This window comes from Nerophis lumbriciformis, linkage group LG25 (genome assembly GCF_033978685.3).
Source record: "Nerophis lumbriciformis linkage group LG25, RoL_Nlum_v2.1, whole genome shotgun sequence".
NCBI lineage: Eukaryota > Metazoa > Chordata > Actinopteri > Syngnathiformes > Syngnathidae > Nerophis > Nerophis lumbriciformis.
Window position 1 is genome coordinate 29,406,545 of NC_084572.2, and position 12,248 is coordinate 29,418,792.

Sequence of the window (12,248 nt, forward strand, 5' to 3'; positions counted from 1 at the left end):
TGGACTGTGTTGTGTGTGTGTGTATATACTTTGTGTAACATGGCATGGACTATGTTGTGTGTGTATACTTCATATAGCATGGAAGAATAGAATAGATTCTTGTGGGAGACTCACTCTTACACTATTTATTAGAGCGGATGTGACATGTCTCTTTCGGTATACGTGTGTGTGTGTGCGTGTATATATAGCTGAAATGTGAGCATGCCCAGTGACATCTGGCAGATCTCTCTGAGGAGCGAGTCTCTGAGGTGTTCCAGATGAAACAGAACACAGTCGCCGGGGTCACGTTCGTTCAGATGAGGGAGCATGTCGCTGCACTACAGCAAAAACATCCGGAATGACTTTGCACTGCATTGCTTGGCACATTTTATGAAGCTGCAGTGTTATATATACAAGTAAAAGGAGTCCCCACAGGTCTAATCTACACTGATGTAGCCCACAGGACTAATTATTGGACTCTTGTGAGACTGCATTTTACAGGGGCAGGTTTTAATAGTAATGCTCAACTGACTGTGTAACACTTTCTCCATTTGTATTTATATTTAATGCAGAGTAATAATTCAAATTCACAGTAATGTTTATTAATTAACACATCCCTTTATACGAATAGTTGTGTTTTTGGAGTGACTTCTTGATTTCCTGTTCTTCCCTGTACTTTTCCTGGCTTTACCTTCTGCCCCAACTTGCCAAGAGTAAGCATGACTGACATAAATCGTTAATTTTTTTGGGGGGGTATTTCTGCTGAGCAACAGAAAACAAATCCTAAACAATTCTGTTGCTGGACTACACATGACTAATTACAGTTTTCCTTGTCCTTTCTCAGCTTTGTGGGGTAGCTGTGACTCACGGATAACAGCAGATTGAGCATCAAAACACAAAAAAAAAGTCAGTAGATTTGACAGAAAAATACTGGCCGCTTAGTTGCCAGAATTTCCTATTAAAATTGAAGTGGCAATATATATTTTTTTTTATTTCAATTTACTGTAATCTACTGTAAATACAACAACCATAAATTGTACGGTAAAAAAATGGCAGCTCAACATAAAAATAACTGTGATATTGTTTTTATTTTATTTACCGTAACCCACAAAAAATTAGTGTTGTCCCGATACCAATATTTTGGTACCAGTATCAAAATTATTTCAATACTTTTCGGTACTTTTCTAAATAAAAGGGACCACAAAAAATTGCATTATTGGCTTTATTTTAACAAAAAAATCTTAGGGTTCATTAAACAAATGTTTAAAAAATTCTGCCGACAGAGCTGCCAGAAATATATATATATATATATATATTTATATATATATATATATATATATATATACAAACCCTGTTTCCATATGAGTTCGGAAATTGTGTTAGATGTAAATATAAACGGAATACATCCATCCATCCCTCCATCCATTTTCTACCGCTTATTCCCTTTGGGGTCGCGGGGGGCGCTGGAGCCTATCTCAGCTACAATCGGGCGAAAGGCGGGGTACACCCTGGACAAGTCGCCACCTCATCGCAGGGCCAACACAGATAGACAGACAACATTCACACTCACATCCACACACTAGGGCCAATTTAGTGTTGCCAATCAACTTATCCCCAGGTGCATGTCTTTTGGAGGTGGGAGGAAGCCGGAGTACCCGGAGGGAACCCACGCAGTCACGGAGAGGACATGCAAACTCCACACAGAAAGATCCCGAGCCCGGGATTGAACCCAAGACTGCAGGACCTTCGTATTGTGAGGCAAATGTACTAACCCATACAATGATTTGCAAATCCTTTTCAACCCATATTCAATTGAATGCACTACAAAGACAAGATATTTGATGTTCAAACTCATAAACTTAATTATTTTTTGCAAATAATAATTAACTTAGAATTTCATGGCTGCAACACGTGCCAAAGTAGTTGGGAAAGGGCATGTTCACCACTGTGTTACATGGCCTTTCCTTTTAACAACACTCAGTAAACGTTTGGGAACTGAGGAGACACATTTTTTAAGCTTCTCAGGTGGAATTCTTTCCCATTCTTGCTTGATGTACAGCTTAAGTTGTTCAACAGTCCGGGGGTCTCCGTTGTGGTATTTTAGGCTTCATAATGCGCCACACATTTTCAATGAGAGACAGGTCTGGACTACAGGCAGGCCAGTCTAGTACCCGCACTCTTTTACTATGAAGCCACGTTGATGTAACACGTGGCTTGGCATTGTCTTGCTGAAATAAGCAGGGGCGTCCATGGTAACGTTGCTTGGATGGCAACATATGTTGCTCCAAAACCTGTATGTACCTTTCAGCATTAATGGCGCCTTCACAGATGTGTAAGTTACCCATATCTTGGGCTTTAATACACCCCCATACCATCACACATGTTGGCTTTTCAACTTTGCGCCTATAACAATCCGGATGGTTCTTTTTCTCTTTGGTCCGGAGGACAGGACGTCCACAGTTTCCAAAAACAATTTAAAATGTGGACTCGTCAGACCACAGAACACTTTTCCACTTTGTATCAGTCCATCTTAGATGAACTCAGGCCCAGCGAAGCCGACCGCGTTTCTGGGTGTTGTTGATAAACGGTTTTTGCCTTGCATAGGAGAGTTTTAACTTGCACTTACAGATGTAGCGTCCAACTGTAGTTACTGACAGTGGGTTTCTGAAGTGTTCCTGAGTCCATGTGGTGATATCCTTGACACACTGACGCTTGTTGATGCAGTACAGCCTGAGGGATCGAAGGTCACGGGCTTAGCTGCTTACGTGCAGTGATTTCTCCAGATTCTCTGAACCCTTTGATGATATTACGGACCATAGATGGTGAAATCCCTAAATTCCTTGCAATAGCTGGTTGAGAAAGGTTTTTCTTAAACTGTTCAACAATTTGCTCACGCATTTGTTGACAAAGTGGTGACCCTCGCCCCATCCTTGTTTGTGAATGACTGAGCATTTCATGGAATCTACTTTTATACCCAATCATGGCACCCACCTGTTCCCAATTTGCCTGTTCACCTGTGGGATGTTCCAAATAAGTGTTTGATGAGCATTCCTCAACTTTATCAGTATTTATTGCCACCTTTCCCAACTTCTTTGTCACGTGTTGCTGGCATCAAATTCTAAAGTTAATGATTATTTCAAAAAAAATAATGTTTATCAGTTTGAACATCAAATATGTTGTCTTTGTAGCATATTCAATTGAATATGGGTTGAAAATGATTTGCAAATCATTGTATTCCGTTTATATTTACATCTAACACTATTTCCCAACTCATATGTTTGAACATCAAATATGTTGTCTTTGTAGCATATTCAATTGAATATGGGTTGAAAATGATTTGCAAATCATTGTATTCCGTTTATATTTACATCTAACACTATTTCCCAACTCATATGGAAACAGGGTTTGTATATATATGTTTTTTTTGTTTGTTTGTTCACTGTAAAAAACTGTCTGGTAAAATACTGGCATTACAGCCAGAATTTTACCGTTAAAATAACTGGGGTGACATTTTTTCCCATTCACAGTAATTCGGTGTAAAAACCACTATAAATGTTGTTACAGATTTTTATCGTAAAATCTGAAAATGGATGAATGGAATCAATAGGATTTGTTTCTGCAGTCTAATGCATGCTAATAGTTTTTTATGTTTTCTATTCTACCTAGCAACAAATGCCAAACCTAAAAACTGGCAGCTCAGTTGCCAGAAATGTACCATTAAAATAATTTGGTATAAAATAAAACACTGTATATACACTACGGTGAAATTCTGACGACTGAGCTATTTAAATCTTTCTTCTTTTCTTTTTTACTGTTTACTGTAAACAAAAAAAAAAGTCTGGTAAAATACTGACATGACAGTATAACGAAGGCTGTCAACATTAACGTGTTATGTATGTTATATGATTAATCCCAAAAAAATATTGCGTTACCATAAATTAATGAAGATTAATCAGTGTTTGTTTTGCACAGGCAGTGGGGAACATTATCACCAGACCTATGTAAGCGTCAATATATACCTTGATGTTGCAGAAAAAAGACCATATATTTTAGTAAACAGATTTTCGAACTCTAAATGGGTGAATTTTGGCGAATTAAACGCCTTTCTATTATTCGCTCTCGGAGCGATGTTGTCACAACGTGACGTCACATCGGGAAGCAATCCACCATTTTCTCAAACACATTACAAACACCGAGTCAAATCAGCTCTGTTATTTTCCGTTTTTTCGACTGTTTTCCGTACCTTGGAGACATCATGCCTCGTCGGTGTGTTGTCGGAGGGTGTAACAACACGAACAGGGACGGATTCAAGTTGCACCAGTGGCCCAAAGATGCGAAAGTGGCAAGAAATTGGACGTTTGTTCCGCACACTTTACCGACGAAAGCTATGCTACGACAGAGATGGCAAGAATGTGTGGATATCCTGCGACACTCAAAGCAGATGCATTTCCAACTGGACTGGACAGATCAGCTTTCAGGAAAAGAGAGCGGATGAGGGTATGTCTACAGAATGTATTAATTGATGAAAACTGGGCTGTCTGCACTCTCAAAGTGCATGTTGTTGCCAAATGTATTTCATATGCTGTAAACCTAGTTCATAGTTGTTAGTTTCCTTTAATGCCAAACAAACACATACCAATTGTTGGTTAGAAGGCGATCGCCAAATTCGTCCTCGCTTTCTCCCGTGTCGCTGGCTGTCGTGTTGTTTTCGTCAGTTTCGCTTGCATACGGTTCAAACCGATATGGCTCAATAGCTTCAGTTTCTTCTTCAATTTCGTTTTCGCTACCTGCCTCCACACTACAACCATCTGTTTCAATACATGCATAATCTGTTGAATCGCTTAAGCCGCTGAAATCCGAGTCTGAATCCGAGCTAATGTCGCTATACCTTGCTGTTCTAACCGCCATGTTTGTTTGTATTGGCATCACTGTGTGACGTCACAGGAAAATGGACGGGTGTGTATATAACGATGGTTAAAATCAGGCACTTTGAAGCTTTTTTTAGGGATATTGCGTGATGGGTAAAATTTTGAAAAAAACTTCGAAAAATAAAATAAGCCACTGGGAACTGATTTTTAATGGTTTTAACGATTCTGAAATTGTGATAATGTTCCCCTTTAAAGCGATGTCCTCTGCGCCCTTCAACTCTGCCTGAACTTTGTTCTTCATTGACATCGGGATTGTGAATAATAGACACCATTTTTTTAAAGTGCAGTTCTCAATTAAAGACAAAAATGTGCATCCGTTTTGTTTTGCAAGTGTCAAAGCGCAATATTGTTAGTGATTGGTAGCAAAATTTGAGCATTTTACAAATGTTTTCTGACATTCTTACTGTTGTTTTTTGAATTGTTTCTACAATATGCTGCGGGCCAACAAAAAACCCAAGCTGCAGGCCGTACTTTGCCCTTTACCCATCTTCAATAATACAGTGCATACTAAAATCCGACATTTATTACCTGATATTAACCTGCCAACAAGACAACACAATCTCAAGTGAAAACTCCAATTAAAATCTAAGCGGTCTCGCCCAACCTCTGATTGATTAAAATTGTGTCCCGATATTTGTGTGTGTTTCCTTCGCTCATTTATAAATCATGCAGTTCAGCAAATAAGCCAAAAGGCAATCGGGCCCGGTGCTCCGCCCTCCCTCCGCACATCATCTAACCTACTCACTCTCCTTCCTCCACTCCTATTTTCTCTCTCTCTCTCACTCTCGCTTGTCCCAGGGTCACACTTTAATTAACACTTCAGGTCTTATGAGTTCCTTCATCGTCGGACACACACACACACACACACACACACACACACACACACACACACACACACACACACACACACGATCCCATGTGTGCCATGCAGCAAGTGTTGATTGGAGGGTGCGTTTATTGAGTCGGCCACGCACACTGTCATCAACGCGTCCATTTTCAATCAAACAGCGGTCATGTCTGACCTGAAAAAGACCCGCCCACCTCGCCCCACACACACACATACATAGAGAGAAAAAATTTACCTGTTTGTGATATTCAATGCCCATGGACAGCGTGTTGATAAGTATCGCGATCATGATCCCCCTGTTGAAGTATCTGCTGCCCACAATCAGCTCCAGTTTGGTCCTCAGCTCCGCCCAGCAATGCTCGCAAAGCCTCTTCGCCCCCCCCACAGGGCGGGCCACCTGCCCCTCGCCCAGACGGGGGCTGCTGCAAGGCTCCGGGCTCTTGCAGGGGCCACGCTGATGGTCGTCGGGCCCCTCGTTGGCATTTTCGGGGTCACACAGTTGGTTGTAGTAGCTGCAGTACGGACACGCCCCCGAGGACTCCACCGGGACCTCCCCCGGCAGGGGTAGCGCCGGATGGGCAACACATCCACCTGGACACGGAGGGACATGAAGGACACACTGGTTACTCCAAGTACCACCTCAGAAAACACCTGTCTCTCCAAGTACCACCATAATGACCAACATTAAAATACACTGGCGTAGTAGGCTTAAGTATTCATTAAAAACAAGGCACTGGTTTTATACTGAACAAAAATATAAAATTGCAACACTTGAGTTGAAATCAAAGATGTAAAAGTTTTACTATATACCATATTTTTCGGAGTATAAGTCGCCCCGGAGTATAAGTCGCACCGGCCAAAAATGCATAATAAAGAAGGAAAAAAACATATATATGTCGCACTGGAGTATAAGTCGCATTTTTTGGGGAAATTTATTTGATAAAACCCAACACCAAGAATAGACATTTGAAAGGCAATTTAAAATAAATAAAGAATAGTGAACAACAGGCTGAATAAGTGTACGTTATATGAGGCATAAATAACCAACTGAGAAGGTGCCTGGTATGTTGACGTAACATATTATGGTAAGAGTCATTCAAATAACTATAACATATAGAACATGCTATACGTTTACCAAACAATCTGTCACTCCTAATCGCTAAATCCCATGAAATCTTATACGTCTAGTCTCTTACGTGAATGAGCTGAATAATATTATTTGATATTTTATGGTAATGTGTTAATAATTTCACACATAAGTCGCTCCTGAGTATAAGTCGCACCCCCGGCCAAACTATGAAAAAAACTGCGACTTATAGTCCGAAAAATACGGTACACAAAATACCTTCTCAAATATTCACGAATCTGTCTAAATCTGTGTTAGTGAGCATTTCTTCTTTGCCAAGGTAATCCATCCCACCTCACAGGTGTGGCATATGCATATTAAACAGCATGATTATTGCACAGGTGTGCATTAGACTGCCCACAATAAAAGGCCACTCTAAAATGTGCAGTTTTGCTTTATTGGTGGTCGGCTCCTTCGCAAAGAGTTTATCCGGTTGTTGAATGTGGCCTGTGGAATGTTGGTCCACTCTTCAAAGGCTGTGATATAAATACTTACTATTTGGGACGAGGGGTCTATATTAGGGATGTCCCGATCCAGGTTTTTGCACTTCCGATCCGATACCGATACTGACCGATACTGGCCTATCCGAGCATGTATTAAAGTTTAAAGTTATTTAGCCTACTTAGTTGTCAGAATCATGTTGAAAAGGGTTTTAGTACTCTTGATAACAACTAGCCAGCTGAATTAGGGGAGTTTGAATAATACACAATGGTTGGTAACAAGAAACTGACCTGTTTATTCAAGGATAAACACAAAATAGACAAAATTATACATGACAAACAGAAATGGCATCATTGAACTAGGGCTGGGCGATATGGCCTTTTTTTTGAATTGCGATATGTTTAGGCCATGTCACGATACACCATATATATGTGGATATTTTGCCTTAGCCTTGAATGAACACTTGATGCATATAATCACAGCAGTATGATGATTCTATGTGTACATTAAAACATTCTTCTTCATACTGCATTAATATATGCTACTTTTAAACTTTCATGCAGAGAAGGAAATCACAACTAAAAAAATCACTATTTTTTATCATACGGTGTTGATGTGGAAATGTTTGCCTCTGCATTTTGATGGTGTGGACGTGTGGCACCAAATGGAGATAAGCGTCTCGACGTTACAATATTTGAACAATGATAACGAAAACTGTTTTCTCTGTCGTGCTCGTGTGTCGAAAATTGTTATGCGCTTATTTTTTTATTTGATTTTGTGCGTGGCATAGATTTGCTATGCGCAGAGGACGCTTAAACAGTGCGCAATTGCACAGGCGAGCACCTTAGAGGGAGCGTTGCTCGCACGGCTGCGCTAGCATCACAGCTAACGTTAGCCATGCTGCTACCTCTCTGCTCGGGGAGGGCGTATACGTATGTGACGTATGACGTGACACTGTGTGTGACGTGTGTAAGAAGGTGCGCTTGCTGTCTGTGAGAGGGAGACACAGAAAAGAGTGAGAAGAGCATGTCGTGTAATGCCAGCAGCTAAAAGCAACTGCGTGAGAATCCACAGACCTGTGGATGTGTTGAAGGTGTACTGGAAAATGCGGAACGGAAATTAGAGAGCAGCAGAAAAGTGGAATGTATTATTTAAATAGGTGCGTTGGAAAACACGGACCGGAGTTTTTTTTAAAACTGGATCTGGATCGTCATTTTCCCATGCCTTGCCGATACTCATTTTTTGGCAAATATCGGCGGCCGATCCGATCCAAATATCGGATGGGTACATCCCTAGTCTATATTGTAGCCCGGAAGAGTTAGGGCTGCAAGGGATTCTGCGTATTTGTTCTGTTGTGTTTATGTTGTGTTACGGTGGGGATGTTCTCCCGAAATGTGTTTGTCATTCTTGTTTGGTGTGGGTTCACAGTGTGGCGCATATTTGTAACAGTGTTAAAGTTGTTTATACGGCCACCCTCACTGTGACCTGTATGGTTGTTGATCAAGTATGTCTTGCAGTCACCTACGTGTGTCTGCAGAAGCCGCATACAACATGTGACTGGGATCATGCTGTTTGTATGGTGAAAAAGCGGACGCGACGACAGTTTGTAGAGGGCGAAAAAGGCAGCGCCATCACGGCACGCCCTTAATATGGTTGTCCGGGTGAAAATCGGGAGAATGGTTGCCCCGGGAGATTTTCGGGAGGGGCACTGAAATTCGTGAGTCTCCCGGAAAAATCGTGAGGGTTGGCAAGTATGGAACACGCTGTGCTATACGCCGATCCACAGCATCCCAAACATGCTCAATGGGGGACATGTCCGGTGAGTATGCTGGCCATGCAAGAACTGGGATGTTTTCAGCTTCCAGGAATTGTGTACAGATCCTTGCAACATGGGGCCGTGCATTGTCATGGTGCAACATGGGGTGATGGTCTCGGGTGAATGGCACCACAATGGGCCTCAGGATCTCGTCACGGTATCTCTGTACTTTCAAAATGCTATCAATAAAATGCACTTTCTTTCGTTATCCATAACATACCATACCATAATTCCAGCCCCCACCATGGGCCACTCCATTCACAACGTTGACATCAACAAACAGCTGTCCCACACAACGCCACACACGCTTTCTGCCATCTGCCCTGAACAGTGAACACAGGCAATCATCCATGAAGGGAACACATCTCCAATGTGCCAGACACCATCGAATGTGAGCGTTTGCCCACTCAAGTCGGTTACGGCAACGAACTGTAGTTAGGTCAGGACCTTGATGAGGACGTCAGGCATGCAGATGAGCTTCCCTGTGACGGTTTCTCACAGCAGAATTTCTTTGTTTACGCAAACCAATTGTTGCAGCAGCTGTCCGGGTGGCTGGTCTCAGATGATCATGGAGTTGCACCTGCTGGATGTGGAGGTCCTGGGCTGGTGTGGTTACACGTGGTCTGCGGCTGTGAAGCCGGTTGGATGTACTGCCAAATTCTCTGAAGCGCCTTTGGAGACGGCTTATGGTAGAGAAATGAACATTCAATTCAAGGGCAACAGCTCCGGTGGACTGTTCTGCAGTCAGCATGCAAACTGCATGCTCCTTCAAAACTTGTGACATCTGTGGCATTGTGCTGTGTGATAAAACTGCACATTTCAGAATGGCCTCTTGTTGTGGGCAGCCTAAGGCACACCTGTGCAATAATCATTCTGTTTAATCAGCATTTTGATATGTCACACCTGTGAGGTGAGATGGATTTTCTTGGCAAAGAAGAAATGCTCACCAACACAGATTTAGACACATTTGTGAACAATGTTTGAGAGGAATAGGTGTCAGAATAATTGTATATAAGTTATCACAAAACTTTGTGTTACATTGAGTTCAGCTCACCCGACGAGAGGACACAGGCTGTCTTTGATCCTACCAAGCAGAAGGCTTGTAAAACTCCACTGTGTAGGATGGGAAGCAACATGAAGGTGTTCTGTTTCTTTGATGTATTGTAATCCACACAAAGATTTTGTCTTGACCCGAGAACTACAAAGCGGAGAGGAAGCAGCACCAGACTCCCCTCCAGGTGACCTTTTTTTGAACTTTTTTACGACCTTTTCTTTGAACTGTTTTACGACCTTTTCTTTGAACCGACCTATTCTTTGAACTGTTTTGTAATCAAAGGCGATGGCTGTTTACGACCCCCGTCCCTTAGAAACAGCTGTTGCCATGTAATCAGGGAAAGTCCAAATAAAAGAGGAGGTGGAACTGTACAAAGAGTACAGTCCAGACGTTTCTCCACATTGAGCCAAATTTAATTCTGTCTGTTTAATTCCTTGCTTCTTGTCTTGTTTAATAGATGTCATCAGTGTTTGAACCTGACAATAGGTATTTTGTGCATAAAGTAAAAGTTTTACATGTTTGAGTTCAACTCATGAAAAATGGGAGTAAAAACAAAAGTGCTGCGTTTATATTTTTGTTCAGTGTATATATATATATATATATATATATATATATATATATATATATATATATATATATATATATAAATATATATATATATATATATATATATATATATATATTATTGAATCAACATGGATGATTGTAGTTCGATATTGTAGTATAATAATAATAAAATAAGTTAATTAAATGACGGGTTATCGAATACTCTTGAATGGTTCTCAAACTTTTTTCACTCAGCGTCACCTCAGAACAAACTTGGCCAACATTGAACTACAGTAGCGTAGTAGGCCTAGTAATCAATAAAAACAAGGCGGAGGTTTTATTTAACAAGTACATTTAATATGTTTGGCCACTGTCACATTACACACAGTTTGAACAGCAACACTGTGTTTGAATACAGGAAAATAAAATACTGTACTTTCGTCAAGTGGTTATTTGGCGCAGGTGGAGCCTGCGTACCACAGTCTGAGAACCGCTGCTCTAAATTGTACACAGGTAGCGGAAGTTCAGTTTTTATGAGTTGTGTTCACCTCCTTCCAATCTTTGTTTACGCACCTTCATTTCATTTGCGGCGGAACAAAAATAGTCGATAACACTGAAGCTGCTGTCGGGACACTCGGTGCAAGAGGGGGCGGGGTTACGTTTTATTAGAGAATGGATATGTGTGTGTGTGTGTGTGTGTGTGTGTGTGTGTTTGTGTGTGCGTGTGCGTGCGTGCGTGACTGTGTGTGTTGGGGGGGAAGTGGGCAGAAGATTTGTGCACAATCATTAGCGAGCAGCTCCGGGGAAAGAAGGGAAAAGCACGTCTATGACATAAAAAACCAACAGTAATCTGACACGAGCGCTTCCCTCGCCGTCGTCACGACTACCGAGGAGTGAGGCGGTAAATCCAATCAAGTCGCACCGTGATGTGTAACTGTACATAATGTGGGCTGCAAGGAAACTTCCTGCCTGCAGACATCAATTATAATGAATGCGTTCCAAGCTCAAGGAAACACAGTCTGTTTTTTTTTTTCTACTCGCTTGTTTGCGTCCCGGCTACAATTAGAATTTATTAGTGCATTGTATGAACATTTGATGCGTTTTATGTAACACTGATGCCGCAGTTGTGCAAGTCGTCAATTGATGAAATCGTCTGATCGACTTTACGTATATTAAAAGAGTTGTGAACTTGATAGCGCACACAAAGCTGATGTACTAAACTCACCCACATCTGCGGTCCTCTCCAAGGTTTCTTATAGTCATTCTCATTGACGTCCCACTGGGTTGTGAGTTTTTCCTTGCCCTTATGTGGGATCTGAACCGAGGATGTCGTTGTGGCTTGTGCAGCCCTTTGAGGCACTTGTGATTTAGGGCTATATAAATAAACATTGATTGATTGATGCTTATCATTAGAACGCCCGCAGTACTGGGAGAAGAAAATGCAACAGCAACTATTTAGCTCATGCGGTGTGATTTTGCAAGACTAAAATTGCCCTGAGGTTGCTGTCCAA

At 41.5% G+C, this 12,248-nt stretch overlaps 1 protein-coding gene across 2 annotated transcripts in view; it reads right to left on the reverse strand.

The window, feature by feature from the left end:
* Nucleotides 1-12,248, reverse strand: part of LOC133621796 (voltage-dependent T-type calcium channel subunit alpha-1H-like) — a 108,302-nt gene that overhangs the window by 72,809 nt on the left and 23,245 nt on the right. For both annotated transcript variants that reach the window (XR_012051168.1, XM_072916083.1), the window contains exon 8: nt 5,990-6,345. Coding sequence is in view for 1 of the 2 variants with exons in the window: in XM_072916083.1 (XP_072772184.1) it covers nt 5,990-6,345 (356 nt within the window). In the remaining variant the exon portion in view is untranslated. The remainder of the gene's footprint in view (nt 1-5,989; nt 6,346-12,248) is intronic.